The 14313-nt window shown below is 54.0% G+C and overlaps 7 protein-coding genes across 7 annotated transcripts in view; 5 read left to right on the forward strand and 2 right to left on the reverse strand.

The window, feature by feature from the left end:
- VE01_08131 (uncharacterized protein) overlaps window positions 1-65 on the forward strand; it is a gene marked incomplete at its 3' end in the record, with an annotated part of 1038 nt that extends 973 nt beyond the window's left edge. The window contains exon 3 of the mRNA XM_018277559.2: window positions 54-65. Coding sequence (XP_018127508.1) covers window positions 54-65 — 12 coding nt within the window. The remainder of the gene's footprint in view (window positions 1-53) is intronic.
- Window positions 66-229: 164 nt separating this feature from the next.
- On the reverse strand, window positions 230-2140 carry IPP1 (Inorganic pyrophosphatase). Its single transcript, XM_018277560.2, has 5 exons — window positions 1329-2140; window positions 1103-1222; window positions 692-1035; window positions 551-634; window positions 230-488 (listed from the first exon to the last, which is right to left on the reverse strand). Exons 1-5 carry the CDS (start codon window positions 1848-1850, stop codon window positions 347-349), a joined length of 1212 nt encoding a protein of 403 aa, XP_018127470.2. The 5' UTR covers window positions 1851-2140; the 3' UTR covers window positions 230-346.
- On the forward strand, window positions 2125-3926 carry VE01_08133 (uncharacterized protein). Its single transcript, XM_018277561.2, has one exon. It carries the CDS (start codon window positions 2427-2429, stop codon window positions 3741-3743), a length of 1317 nt encoding a protein of 438 aa, XP_018127469.2. The 5' UTR covers window positions 2125-2426; the 3' UTR covers window positions 3744-3926.
- Window positions 3927-4163: 237 nt separating this feature from the next.
- VE01_08134 (uncharacterized protein) lies at window positions 4164-6116 on the forward strand. Its single transcript, XM_018277562.2, has one exon. It carries the CDS (start codon window positions 4284-4286, stop codon window positions 5133-5135), a length of 852 nt encoding a protein of 283 aa, XP_018127472.1. The 5' UTR covers window positions 4164-4283; the 3' UTR covers window positions 5136-6116.
- On the forward strand, window positions 5757-7638 carry VE01_08135 (uncharacterized protein; the record flags this gene model as incomplete). Its single annotated transcript, XM_018277563.2, has 2 exons — window positions 5757-7062; window positions 7116-7638. 2 exons carry the CDS (start codon window positions 5757-5759, stop codon window positions 7544-7546), a joined length of 1737 nt encoding a protein of 578 aa, XP_018127471.1. The 3' UTR covers window positions 7547-7638.
- A 446-nt stretch (window positions 7639-8084) lies between these two features.
- Window positions 8085-11214, reverse strand: VE01_08136 (uncharacterized protein). Its single transcript, XM_018277564.2, has 2 exons — window positions 9264-11214; window positions 8085-9217 (listed from the first exon to the last, which is right to left on the reverse strand). The coding sequence occupies exons 1-2, from the start codon at window positions 11112-11114 to the stop codon at window positions 8285-8287; spliced, it is 2784 nt and encodes a 927-aa protein (XP_018127495.1). The 5' UTR covers window positions 11115-11214; the 3' UTR covers window positions 8085-8284.
- A 154-nt stretch (window positions 11215-11368) lies between these two features.
- Window positions 11369-13797, forward strand: VE01_08137 (uncharacterized protein). Its single transcript, XM_018277565.2, has 3 exons — window positions 11369-12034; window positions 12089-13393; window positions 13456-13797. The coding sequence occupies exons 1-3, from the start codon at window positions 11907-11909 to the stop codon at window positions 13751-13753; spliced, it is 1731 nt and encodes a 576-aa protein (XP_018127473.1). The 5' UTR covers window positions 11369-11906; the 3' UTR covers window positions 13754-13797.
- Window positions 13798-14313: the final 516 nt, after the last annotated feature.

Genomic DNA, 14313 nt, shown 5'->3' on the forward strand with positions numbered 1-14313 from the left:
GGGGGGCGAGGGCGAGGGGGGGTGTTACCAGACGGTTGGGGACTATGGCGTAGAAGGGTGTATGATAGTGGGATGTTTGGGCTGTTTTGGGAGTTTGGTGTGGCAGTCACGACGGGGAATCGAGCGATGGCTTTTGCCTTTATATTGCATGCTGGGTGTGTACCCTGCTGTGTGTTTTCTGCAAATTACACGCATTATTGAGGAATCAACACAAGACACAATGACAAGACTCAACATCATCGTTTTTAGATTCAGCTAAATCTACGACACCAGCTGCAGGCGTGACTTTCCACAAAGAAATCTATTGCTCCGGTCTACCACCATACCATCCCCAACCAGGGCGCGCTTAGTTAGCAGCGCCGGAGATGAAGAACCACTTGTCGATGCTTGGGTCAATTGGGGCTGGGGCGAGCTCCTGGTTCTGGGGGATGTGCGGCAGCTGCTCGGGGGAGATGCGGCTGGGGGAGTTCTTGACGGCAACGTTGGTGCTGTGGGGTGTTTGTTAGCTGCTGCGTCTAGCATTGCGGAAGGGGAATGGGGTAAGACTTACAGAGAAACATCGCCGGGCTGGGTCTTGCCGGTGATGAGCTTCTCCCACGCCTCAGCGCACTCACGGACAACGTCAGTGGCGTACCTGGGATATTGTTAGCGCGCGCTCTTCTCATATTAAGGAATTCCACGGGGTGCGCACTTCTTGTTCTTGCACTCGCCAGTGAAAGCGAACTGGTTCTCAGGCTTTCCGTCTGGGATCTTGTAGATGCGGAACCACTCATTCGTAGCCCTCAGGAGGCCAGGAAGGTGGCGCTCGACATCCTCGACGTCGTTAAGCTTAGGTGCCAGCGGGTCGTTGACATCGATGACGATGACCTTCCAGTCGGTCTCCTCCTCGTCGAGGAGCGCCATGACGCCGAGAACCTTGACCTGCTTGACCTGGCCGGGGTAGCCGACGAGCTCGCCGATCTCGCACACGTCGAGAGGGTCGTTGTCGCCCTTGGCCTTGGTCTCGGGGTGGATGACGTTGGGGTCTTCCCAGGTCTGGTGGGGGTGTGTAAGTGTGTGTGTTGTCTCTTGTCCCGTCGTACGAGGGGGGGAGGGGTCATACCTGGGGGAAGGCGCCGTAGTTCCAGAGGTAGCCCTTGTGGGGGAAGCAGTTGCGGACGAAGCGGAGCTTGCCCTTTTTGATATCCTGCTTGATGGGGTTGAGGGTCTCCTCCTTGGAGATCTAGAGGGGTGTTGTCAGCATGGTTTTGGATGCGAAGGCGGTGTGGTGCGGGGTAGTGAAAATGAGGTTTATAAATCGTAGAAAGCGTAAGGGATATAAGTCATACCTCAAGCTTGCCATTGGTCCATCTTGGGATCTCAACGACCATGTTCAGGATGGTCTGCTGCTCGTTGGCGTAGAGAGGGATATCGTGGAAGGGGGAGACGGGCACGCCATCCTTCTCGATGTAAACGCGGTGCTCGAGGGTGTTGGCAGCACCAATCTTGCGAACGGTATATTGAGGAGCCATTTTTGTAGAATCGTTTCCAGCAGGCAGGCTGGAGGGAGATGGAGAATTTAAAGAATGCGAACCCGAGAAGTGACGGGCGATCTGTGCTGTCCGTGACTGTGACGGTTTAATTGTGGTGTTGTGAGACGATTGTGTTGTGGTGCGGGAGAAAGTCGAGGAGGGGCGGGCAGCGGTGGTGGGGCTTAGGCTCGCCAGTCTTACTCCAGCTACAGCGGGAGACTGCAGCTGTACAGCAATCACAGGGAGAATAGAGTGGAAGGGTGTCCGCGACCGGGGTAGCGGATATAGTCTCGGGCTGCTTTTGGGGAGCGTAGGGCGAATGGCTCGTAGTGATGACATGCGTCTAAACAGGCGTAGCAAGCGTAACAAGCTTAATAGACAATAGATTTATAAAATATCGGGATATATAGGAGTAAGAATTAGGGGATCTAGGCCTTCTATATGGGGTGAAGCGGAAGGAAAAGGGGAAATATTAGCTCTGGGTCGGCCGTCCAAGCGGCACCCGAGGCACTGCAAAATATGTCTTCTATGCCGAACTTCGGTGCCAAGAATTTCCGCCATAGGCCAAAACAAGTTTCCGCTGCGGCGGAGACGGTGGGATTTTGGGTTGGAGGGGCTAAGAATGCACGTGCGATGGCGGAATCCTTGGTATTTTGCGGGTAGATTTGAGCCCTAGAGGGGAAAAGAGGGTGGAGGAAAGTTACGATAAATCACGTGATATTAGCGGAGTTGTCAGCGGAAGTTCATGGCACTCACAGGCGGAGCGGGAAATATTTCCTTAACCTTCCGCTCCTCTCCGCCCTCCGCCCCGCTCCTACCGATAACGATTCAAAATTGTGGCGGCGATACACTCCCTATGGACTTCTTGGCTTTCTCCTTTCTCACTTCACATCCACCCTCTTCCCTTGCTATGTTATGTTACGCCTCGCAACCTCCATCATGACGAACTCTCCCAAAAGGGTCCCCATCCCCCGCAACGGGGTCGACTACCGCTGCAAACTCGTCCTCGCCCCCATGGTCCGCTCCGGCGAGCTGCCCTCGCGCCTCCTCGCCCTTCACTACGGCGCCGACCTCGTCTGGGGCCCCGAAACCGTCGACCGCTCCATAATCGGCACTACGCGCACCTTCAACTCCGCCCTCTCTACCGTCGACTTCACGCGCCTCTCCAGCAACGGCTCTCATGGGCCCCGCAAGGATCAAAAGGAGAGCGTCATCTTCCGCCTCCACCCCGCGCGCGAGGGCAAGAAACTCATCTTCCAAATGGGCACCTCGGACCCCGAGCGCGCGGTCGAGGCTGCGAAACTGATCGCCGGCGACGTCGCGGGCATCGACGTCAATGCCGGGTGTCCGAAGCCGTTTAGCACGAGCGGCGGCATGGGCGCAGCGCTGCTGCGCACGCCTGATAAATTATGTGCGATCCTAGAAGCGCTGGTGGCTAATATCGCCTCGGAGTTCGAGATAGGGATTAGTGTTAAGATTCGCCTGCTGGAGACGCGGGAGGAGACCGAGACGCTGGTGCGCAGGCTCTGCGCGACGGGGATTACGGGGCTGACGATTCATTGTCGGACGACGCCGATGAGGCCGCGGGAGAAGGCGATTAGGGAGCAGTTGACGATGATAGCGGATATTTGTCGGGAGATGGGGGTGGCGTGTCTGGCGAATGGGGATGTGACGTGTCCGGAGGATGCGCAGGAGCTGGTTAATACGTTTGGGGTTGAGGGGGCGATGATTGCGACGGCGGCGGAGACGAATCCGAGTTGTTTTAGGAGGAAGGAGGATGGGGGGTTAGCGCCGTGGAGGGAGGTGGTGGAGTTGTATCTGAGGACGAGTATGGAGGTGGAGAATCGGTGGGGGAATACGAAGTACCTCCTTGGGCACCTGGTTCCGGGGAAGGACCCGGTGTATCGTGGTGTTACGGGGAGTAAGAGTTATACGGGGATCTGTGAGCTGCTTGGGTTTCCGGAGCTGGTTGAGCGGGCTAAGGAGGTGGATCATGCGCTGGGGTTGGATGTGGTTCCGGTGAAGCAGGGGAAGAAGAAGCAGAATAGCACGGCTGATGCTGCGGGTGGTCAGTCGGGGAAGAAGGAGAAGCGGAAGCCGCTGTCTACTCGTGGCGTCGAGAACTCAAAGCCAGCTGTGGGGACCTCGAAGCCGGCTGTTCAGAGCCCAGCGGTGTCAATTGATATACCACAGCCAGCTATGGAGAGTGCACTGGCAGCGCAGCTGGTTTAAAGCGGCTACGTTGAAAACTGGGAAAGGGTTCTTTGAGAGGGAACTACTTATACACAAAAGGCGTTTATGGCACATAAGGAGTTGGCATTACATTTATATACTGTAATTATAGGTAGAAGTAAGTTTAACAGCTTACTTAAATATAGAAATAAGTTTAATAATTAGGAGGGATGTGATTCTAGCCCTGTGAATTAGGCAGAATCAGGCATCATCATTCTAAAACCTATGATGTATTATACTGTAGTGTTTCCTTGTAGAATAGCCTTCGGGGCCATGGCATAAGTAAAGGCCGTAGCCCTATAGAATTCTACAGGTTTGGTTCGCGCTTAGAAATCACACCAGTAGCCTATAATAGCCACGTGCTTAATACATCATTCGACGAGCAAAATTACTAGTGCTTAAGTAAACATCTTTACTCTTCTTCTAATATCAACAACTTTAATAACTTAGAGTTAACAATAAACATTAACTACACGACTTAAATGTTACACTCCCTAGTTGACATTTAAAAGATTATTGTAACATTAACATAAATACAAGATGGCTATGCGTGCTGAACCAGACGTGGACCTCGAAGGGGTGTCAGATGTGGAAGCCACGATCGACTTCACAAACCCCAAAGACTTCACTAAGACCGTGCAATCGTTCTTTCTCAATGCGAACGCCCGCGACCCTGTTGGAGACCACACTGTTCTAGTCACAGGATACCCAAATAAATGGTTTAACCCCGACAACGACAAATCCACTCTGGTACCAGGAGCACACAAAGCCTTATACTACCACAATACTGAGATCCTTCTCCTAACAATGTTAGGACTCCCACATGAAATCGCCGCGAGGGAGTTTAGCAACAGCTTTATCATCAAGATCGACGCAATGGGATGCCGTGATGATATTATGTCAACAGGGGGGGCGACGAGGTCAATGAGCAACATAAGCAAAGAGCCTGATGCTTCGTGGGGCCCAGATACAGCTCTCCCTCCTACCAACTCGACCTTCATATTAGAGGCCGGTGCATCAGAGAGTGGTCGGGCCTTAGGCCGTGATGCCAAAATATGGCTAGAACACGAGGAATCTCACGTTACGCAGGTGATAACGATAAAGATCTCCCGGCGGCAACCAGAGATCGTATTTACAGTCTGGAAGAGGGGCCGAGAACACGGAGACACTAGAGCTAACCATCCACTGCGGGCAGTGGTGGATCAGCAAATCCAGGTTACGTTGCAGGAAGGGAGACCTGTCACTGATGGGATGCTGCGACTGTCTTTCGAGGAGATATTCGAGCGACCACAGCAGCTAGGAACAGCAGAGGGGGATCTAACTTTCTCCACTCGCGAGCTCGGAGCCATAGCGAGAAAGGTGTGGCGACGGATGGGAAACGACATTGAGTGATGGGCGCGAATTCGCGCCCACCACTCAATCCCCGTCACGGTATTTGGAGATTTGGAGACGATCTCGCTCAGTTTCGGGGATTTCGCCTGGACAACCGCCCAGCACTGACACAGCCGCCTACCGTCGCATCCATCTCCAACCAATCACATGACTCCAATCCCACCAAATCCCCAATTCGCCCCATAATTCATCGATTACCGTGGTTATCCGTCGGTAAAGAGTCCATCTCCACCCTGTCCATTACACTCCATTACCCCGCAAAGGACGTGTTTCCCCAACAATCACCATACAATAACCATACAAGCCATACAAAGCACCCAGCCATTCACCCCGTCTAACTGACATCGTTACCCCGTTTAGGAAGTTATTTGCGGTACCTCCGCGGCTTCGGCGAAAGAAATAGCTTGCAGGTAACGGTAAACTGTGGCCAGCCACTTGTCTTTAGTATTGTGGACTTTGTTTCTGGGCGAATAAAGCTCTATCCCGCTCCCTGCTACTCGTATAGTCTCTTTCTCCCCTCCTCCTCTGCTCCTTCCCCTTCTCACGTCTTTCTCTCCCTCTCTTCATCTTCAGCTTCAGCTTCATCTTTTACCTCTCACCTACCTATCCCGGTAACTCACAATGCGTCGCTCCATCGCCCGCAGCGTCCCCGCGCTCGCCTCCCGCGCCAGGCCCTCCCTCACCCCTCGCCTCGCCGGCCTCTCAACCACAACCCCAATCCAAGCTTCCAAGCCCACCATCCGCACTCTCCACATCACCTCGCGCTCCCAGCAAGCCTCCTCCGCCGGCGTGAAGCTCACCTCCACCACGACCTCCTACCCAACTTCGCACGAGAAGATCCAGAACCCCGTCGACACCCCCTTCTTCATCGACAACAAGTTCGTCGCCTCCACGACGAGCGAGTTCATCGACCTCCACGACCCCGCCACCAACAACCTCGTCACCCGCGTCCCGCAGAACACCGACGAGGAGCTCCGCGCCGCCGTGGCGAGCGCGCAGGCCGCGTTCCCGGGATGGCGCGCCACGAGCATCGTGTCGAGGCAGCAGATCATGTTTAAGTTCGTGCAGCTGATTCGCGAGAACTGGGACCGTCTGGCTGCGTCCATCACGCTGGAGCAGGGGAAGGTGGTTTCTGATGCGAGGGGGGATGTGCACCGTGGTCTGCAGGTCGCGGAGAGCGCGTGTGGTATCACGTCCCAGCTTACTGGTGAGGTGTTGGAGGTGGCCAAGGATATGGAGACGAGGAATTACCGCGAGCCATTGGGTGTTGTTGCGGCTATCTGCCCGTTCAACTTCCCCGCCATGATTCCACTTTGGTCCATCCCAATCGCCACGGTCACCGGTAACTGCCTGATCCTCAAGCCATCTGAGCGTGACCCCGGCGCGGCCATGATTCTCGCCGAGCTCGCAAAGGAAGCCGGTCTTCCAGACGGTGTCCTGAACATTGTTCACGGCTCGCACAGGGCCGTTGACTTCATCCTCGACGCGCCGGAGATCAAGGCCATCAGCTTCGTCGGCAGCAACAAGGCTGGAGAGTACATCTACAGCCGCGGCTCCGAGAACGGCAAGCGTGTCCAGGCTAACCTCGGCGCGAAGAACCACGCTGCCGTCCTGCCAGACTGTAACAAGAACCATGCTCTTAACTCCATCGTTGGCGCTGCTTTCGGTGCTGCGGGACAGAGATGCATGGCCCTCAGCACCCTGGTCATGGTTGCTGAGAGCAAGGACTGGCTCCCTGAGCTTGCGGACCTCGCTAAGTCGCTTGTCCTTAACGGTGGGTTCGAGAAGGACTCTGATCTGGGACCGGTTATCAGCAAGCACAGCAAGGAGCGTATTGAGGGTCTGATTGCTAGCGCCGAGGAGGAGGGTGCTACTATCCTCCTCGATGGCAGGGGTTACAAGCCCGCTGACCCCAAGTTCGCTAACGGTTCGTAACCCCCTTCACTCTCTCAATATACATACATATCTAACGAAAAACAGGCAACTGGGTCGGCCCAACCATCATCACCGGCGTCAAGCCCCACATGAAGTGCTACACAGAAGAGATCTTCGGCCCCGTCCTCATCGCCCTCGAAGTCCCCACCCTCACCAGCGCCATCGACCTCATCAACGCCAACGAATACGGCAACGGCGTCGCCATCTTCACTAAGTCCGGCGCCACCGCACAGGCCTTCCAGAAGCACATCGAGTGCGGCCAGGTCGGCATCAACGTCCCTATCCCCGTGCCCATCGGCGTGTCGAACTTCTCGTTCACGGGCAACAAGAAGAGTATTGCGGGTGGTGGCGCGAATACGTTTTATGGAAAGATTGGACTCAACTTTTATACGCAGCAGAAGACGGTGACGAGTTTGTGGAAGGAGGAGGATGCGTTGGCTACGAAGGCTGATGTGTCGATGCCGGTGCATCATTAGGGGCCGGGTGTTTAAGCTAAGCTAAGCTGGTTGGTGGTTTGAATGCAGAATGTTAAAGCAAGCAATATTAATATTGTGTATATGTACACGTGAGCAAGCGCGTACTATGAATGATCCCCTTCGTGACTGCCAGCATAACCCCCCCCCCAAAAAAAAACACACATTACATCATCTATCCAGATCAGAACCAACAATATAATGCACTGTATGTCTCCTCCCATTGATAGGGATGGTTGCGTGGCTGAAGGAGCATAACAGCGATCTGCACTCGTTTGGCCCGCTCAGTACCTGTCAATCATCCTGGAGGACCCACGAAGTTCAATTGCACGTAGAAGTTGTATGCAGTGGTTGGGTGCGGGTATTTCCCCCCTTCTAGGAGAATCCTCTATTTTTTGCAATTTTTTTGGCTTATATGAGAACTCCCACAGACGCCTGTGAGGAGGAGTTTTTTGAGATTTTGAGGATTTGGGATATCAATAAAAGCTCATGGAGACGAGGTGAAGCGAGGTGAGGCGATGCGTTGGGGGGGTGGGATGGGACTGTGTATATTAATGATGAGGAAGGGCAGGTGCGGTGGTTGAAGTTGTGGATGTGGAAGTGGAAGGAGCGGTGGTTGTGGAAGGAGTAAAGGGGCGACGGCTATGGTGGGATGGCGGCAAAGGCGGAAGGAATGAACGGCGCGTGTAGATAACATAGGTCCATTATTAATATATCCGGGTATACCCACGCACGCGCCCCCTACTTCTTAACCAACCTATACTTCCCCCCCGCCAACTCCAGCTCCCCGGCCGCCACTTTCGTAGAAAGGTACTCCGCAAGCTCCTCATTACTATACGGGAACCCCTCTACAATCAGCATCTTAAGCATCATCCCAATCTGCGCCAATGGCATCTTCGCCGCGCTATTCTTTAGCATCCCCTGGATGAACTTCCAGTACATAGCCATCTTATCCTCCACCTGTGACCCCCGCGCAGGTCCATCATCCGTACTTCCACCAGCCGCGGCAGCTGCGGCTGCGGCGTCGGAGCGCTGTCGCTCCGCGGGGTTGAGGGTTTCGAGAACGGCGAACTCGTCGGGGCGGGGAGAGTGGAGGACCATTTTGCCGACCCAGAAGGCAAGCGCAGAGCGCAGGAGCCCGTCGTCCATTTGGAGGTGCTCAGCGAGGTATTCGAAGCTCCTCGAGACCGGTTCAGCACCCTGCGGCGCGCCCTGGAAGGCCCAGATGACGGCAGCCTGGTAAGTGTGGACCACCTCCGTGATAGTGCGGTCTTCGAGTTCGATATCCACCGTCGCGTGACCCAGAGCATGCAACCACGCCAGCTTTCTTGCGTTCTTGAGAGACTCGAAACCCGCCTCGTAGCGCTGCTGGAGGTGTGCGATAGGGTCGGGGACTTTGTAAGTCTCGTCCTGGAGCTGGGGCCAGAAGAGGCGGGAGAGGATTTTGGCGTGGAGGGAGGGCTTGAGGAGGCCTTCGGGACTCATGTCGTCTTGGGCGGTGCGGAGGGTGTGCAGGCTTGCGGTGGTGATTTCTTCGGCGCTGGGGTCGAGTTTTTGGGCGCGCCGGATGGCGCTGTTGAGGCGTCGAGAGTCTTGGATATCTTTTATCATTACTTCGCAGCTTTGGAGGCTGGATTCGCCGAAGCGGGTTTTGAGGAGTTCGAGGACTTTGATCTGGGGGGTGTTAGATGGGAAGATACGCAGGTTTGTATGGACTTACCTCTCGGTCGAAATCTCCGTCGTTCTTGAGGAGATTGTCCCCGATGATACTCTGGAACTCCTTGATGAAGACATCTTGGGAGCCGAGTACACCAATCAATGTTCCAATAATGTCAACATTCTTTCGGCGTTTATATCCAGGGCCAGCATCCACTGGATCTGGAACCCATTCCATATCATTCCAATCCATATCATCGTCAGGGCCCTGTGTACTATCAACGCCGCTGTTAAGCAAATATGCCAGCTCAACAAGCTTGTCTCCATTAGAGCTGCTGGGTTTGCCCTTTTCAACATCCTTATCAGCCAGCAAACCAGTAATGATAATCCTCACGGTGTCTTCCCGCGAACACAGATAAACTTGTAACGGGTAGGCGACACGATCAAGGAGAACCTTTGAATGGTCCAGCGCGTGGAAGGAGCATATCATAGCAATATATGTTCTCAAAATCTCCAGGGTTGACTTCCCAGGGTGTAGCAGTCGCTCCTTAAGCTCCACAGTAAAGGCCTCAGTTAACTGCAGGCGACGCTGTGGCGTAGTAATAGCGGTTCTGAGGTCGTCAATTGCTCCGCCGCCATTGGGCCAATGGACAACAATGTCGAATAACTCTGAAGTTCGGAGGCTTGCGAGGCGTCCAATAGCCATTTCTTTCCACTTTTCCAGGTCGCTATATGCGACTTCGGTGGAGTCTAATTGACTCAATATCTCGACAGCTAGTCGAGCGTACTCGTTCTCTGTCCAGGCACAGAGATCTGTAACACATCTGGATGGCTTTGAGTGGTTCACCACTCTCGGTACTAGGGGCTCTTCCTCGGTGGAGAGCGATGAGGGGCCAACGAGTGAGCTCCTGAAGTGCTGAGACTTTCTCCGTTTTGTAACTTCCGCGAGAGTTGGCGGGGATGGCTCATCTTTCCATACACGCTGGTAAGTGCCATAAACGTATGTAGACATGCTAGTATTCATGGCCTCGGCGAACATGATCTGGAACTTCTCGCCCCCTAAGCCGACATTATGCAATGCCTGTGCAAGCGCCAGAAGCTTCGTCCTGGCATCTTCTTGTTCCATCTTGTCTGGAGATACCCGGGTGCCGTCCACAACGCGAGGAACAGCGAGAACGATAGGGATCTCTCGATTCACATACCACTCAACGGTCTCCCAGACAGAATCGGGCACAGATTTCCTCACCAGAGCCTGGAAGTCACGATGAAATCCGCCTTTAAATGATTCCGGTAAGGAGGAGCTCCGGTGGCTCAATGTCTTCTCTATTTCAGTCACCTTATCCAGGTACAAACTTTGAGCTTGCACCAAAACCTGCAGCGTACGCTGCAGCAGCTCTTCATGGCCAAACCCAGTAACAGCATTCTCAAGCCATGGCTGCACCGTCCGGAAAAAATGAGACCGCATACTTTGGGACAACCATTTCACAAGGTCTTCATGATGCGCCGCATATGGCAGGCGGGTTTCCGGCGTCAAGACATCCAGTAAAGCCGTTCCGTATTTCAATGGAGGCGACGCCTTCTCCGCGCTATGAATCTCTTGTCCATAAGGACTGAAGGGTTCATCCTGGAATGATAGCCAGCTGGTCACTACGTGCCATGATCTGTCCCAAGTGACCTGGTCCTGGACATGTCGTGACGAGTCCGACCGGGTATCGGATGGAGGTTGATAATCCGCACTACGGGTCACAAGATGCTGATTCCCCGTCCCTCTAAATCCTCCAAATGGCTGTCCAGGCGCCGTGAATCCGGTGTTTGGCGTCGACTTGGGAGTGGGCTCAGAGACAGCGACAGTGTATTTCTCGAAGACGGAGTTGAAAACCTGTCTTTGACGCGCCTTGACGCCCATTTGCGCCATATTTGAAGTTGGTGCCTCCTCACGGGAGGTATTTCATGATAATTATAACTCTCTGGGTATCATATTTCGCACAGTCGCTGTATCGCGGGGTTGTGTTGCGTCACGTTGTCTAAACACGCTAGTGCTTGTAGTCCCCAGTTGGGAAATCGCGAAACTATTACGAAGTCACATGACTTCCGGACATAAATTTTCTATCTGCCGCGAATTGAACCAGTCCACAAAAACATTGTCTCATCGTTCTTCGTCAAAGGGAAGATGGGACTTGCTCCAGTGCAGTACAGCATACTGTATTTATGTCCATTATGCAAGTCGCTTTCTTTCTTTACTTATTATCATGAGTGTCACTTCTTCAATGCCCTATGGAGCCAAATGGGCCAAGTCTACTGAGTAAGCCAAAAATCGATGATGGATCTATTTTGCCCCTTTTTCTTACGTCAGTCCCGTGACGTTTTGGTGTGTCCCCCTCCAAAAAAATCTAGACAGTCCCACATATTAGGATCGCCCTCCTATGAGGAGCAAAAGACGTGTAAAGAGTGGGAAAATCAGAGTGTGGGGAAGCAAAACCAATCCAACACCAAAGGTCGTGGTAGGTAATAACAATCTAAGTAACAGCTCTTTCCTCGTCTTCTCTTATACACCTATTCTATTCCTTCCCCGTCAGACTACCTCGTTCCCAAGCCAAGCCAGAGTGTTTTAGTTGTACGGAAGAAGACAAGCAAAAAATATAAGAAGAGAGAGAATCCATGATTGACGTCGTTTGCTGTATCACGAGAGCCCAAGGCCTAGTCAACGATGGTGCAAAGCGGTATGCCCGTCGAAGAGGTTGATATCCCATCGACCAATGGATACCCTACTCAAGATAAAACCACCAAATACGAAGCCCAGCTTGAAAAACAGATCGTACCTCGCGAACAATATGTGTAAGTCTGCCATAGACTCTTTCCCGCGACCAACCCCTGACAGCAGCCATGCAGTAAATCGGGCTTCGCCGGCATCCTCGGATCCCCATATGTCCTCGCATGCGCCTCGTTCTCCGCCATGGGCGGCCTCCTCTTCGGCTACGACCAGGGCGTCGTGTCCGTCATCCTCGTCATGGAGCAATTCCTCTCGGAGTTCCCACGCGTCTCGGATACCGCAGGAGGAGCCGGGTTCTGGAAGGGCCTGTTGACCGCCATGATCGAACTTGGCGCGCTCATCGGAGCCATGAACCAGGGATGGATTGCGGACAAGATATCGAGAAAATACTCCATCATGGTAGCGGTTGTGATCTTCCTCGTCGGAAGCATACTGCAGACTGCTTCGAATGGATATGCCATGCTCGTCGTCGCGAGACTGATCGGTGGAGTCGGGATTGGCATGCTTTCCATGGTCGTGCCGCTCTACATCTCAGAGATTAGCCCTCCGGAGATTCGAGGAACCCTACTCGTGCTCGAGGAGTTAGCAATCGTGGGTGGAATTGTGGTCGCATTTTGGATTACCTACGGCACAAGATTCATACCCGGTGAATGGTCATGGCGCCTCCCGTTCCTCCTCCAGATCATTCCAGGCGTCGTCTTGGGCTGTGGAGTGCTTGCACTGCCATTCTCCCCGCGTTGGCTCATATCTAAGGGGCGCCACGAAGAGGCATTGGACTCGCTGTCCAAACTGCGCCAGCTACCACCCGACAATGCCCTCGTCCTGAGAGAATGGACGGAGATCAGGGCCGAGGTGATGTGCCACCAAGAAATTAGCGCTGAGCGCCACCCAACGCTCCACGCTGAGCCGACGCGTCTCAACCGGATCAAGTTGGAGCTCGTGTCCTGGCTCGACTGCCTCAGACCCGGGTGTATCAAGCGTACTCACGTCGGTACGGGCCTCATGTTCTTTCAACAATTCGTGGGTGTCAACGCAATGGTTTATTACAGCCCGACTTTGTTCAAAACTATGGGCCTCGAGTACGATATGCAGCTCATCATGTCCGGTGTCCTCAATATCTGCCAGCTCGTCGGCGTGGCATCCAGTCTCTACACAATGGACCGCGTCGGTCGCAAGCCGCTCCTGGTATGGGGAAGCGTACTGATGTCAGTCTCCCACATCATCATTGCCGCGCTCGTCGGCGTCTTTGGCAAAGACTGGACGCATCACCGCAATTCAGGCTGGACATCAGTTGCATTCCTACTGTTCTACATGCTCGCATTTGGGGCTACTTGGGGACCCGTACCCTGGGCCATGCCATCGGAGATCTTCCCCAGCTCGCTGCGAGCAAAAGGAGTCGCATTATCCGTCTGCTCCAACTGGTTGTAAGTTCACCTCATCAGATAATCCCCCCCAAAACCAGCCAGATCACTAATCGTGCACGCAGTAATAACTTCATCATCGGACTCATCACGCCACCGCTGGTGCAGAACACGGAATGGGGCGCCTATCTCTTCTTCGCCATCTTCTGCGTGCTATCAGGGATATGGGCATTCTTCTTCGTGCGCGAGACGAACGGCAAGACCCTCGAAGAGATGGATGGCGTGTTTGGCGACTCCGCGAGCGCCGAGGACGAGGAGCGGAGGCGCAGGATCGAGGACATTCTGCGCATCCGGGATGGAGATGCAGACAGTAGGGCTGAGGGGGAGGTTGGGGTGCTCCAGGGAGACAAGGAGGCTGAATAACGGCGGTTGGGGCGGTTGGGGGGGCGGGGTGTCTCCACCCAGGCATACGAGGTGCCGGGCCAAAACTGGCGATGCGAAGGATCGAGACAAGAGGTACCGTACTGTACAGTACAATACCTTTGCTATATGCAATGCTTATCGGCCCGGCTCAACGTTGAGGGACGCCACGCAGGGGATCAGGAGAGCTGCGGATGATACCGTACTCTATATACATGCCCGAATAGGAAATAAGGCGGATATGACAGCAGGGCATGATAGAAACAAAGCAATTTCTCCTCCTCGTATCATACCCTACGTATGCAGCATGTCGCTGTCGTGCGGCCCCGACAGATCGGGGACGTGATGTGAATCTGTATCTGCATAAACAGCTGGACCCTTGAGCAGCTGCCTTCACGGACTCGAATTATCTCCGTGCCTTGGAAGTGGACGGCTCAGGTCGCACTGTGGTCGCCTTCGTATGGCAGCATATGCACATGCGTAGCTGCTTAGCCCCCAAGGTAACAACACCCCCTGCCCGCGAAGGAAGCTCGTCCTCGTATCCAAGCTACGTTCTGGGCCTA

This window comes from Pseudogymnoascus verrucosus, assembly GCF_001662655.1.
Source record: "Pseudogymnoascus verrucosus strain UAMH 10579 unplaced genomic scaffold scaffold_45, whole genome shotgun sequence".
In the NCBI taxonomy this organism is placed as follows: Eukaryota; Fungi; Ascomycota; class Leotiomycetes; order Thelebolales; family Thelebolaceae; genus Pseudogymnoascus; species Pseudogymnoascus verrucosus.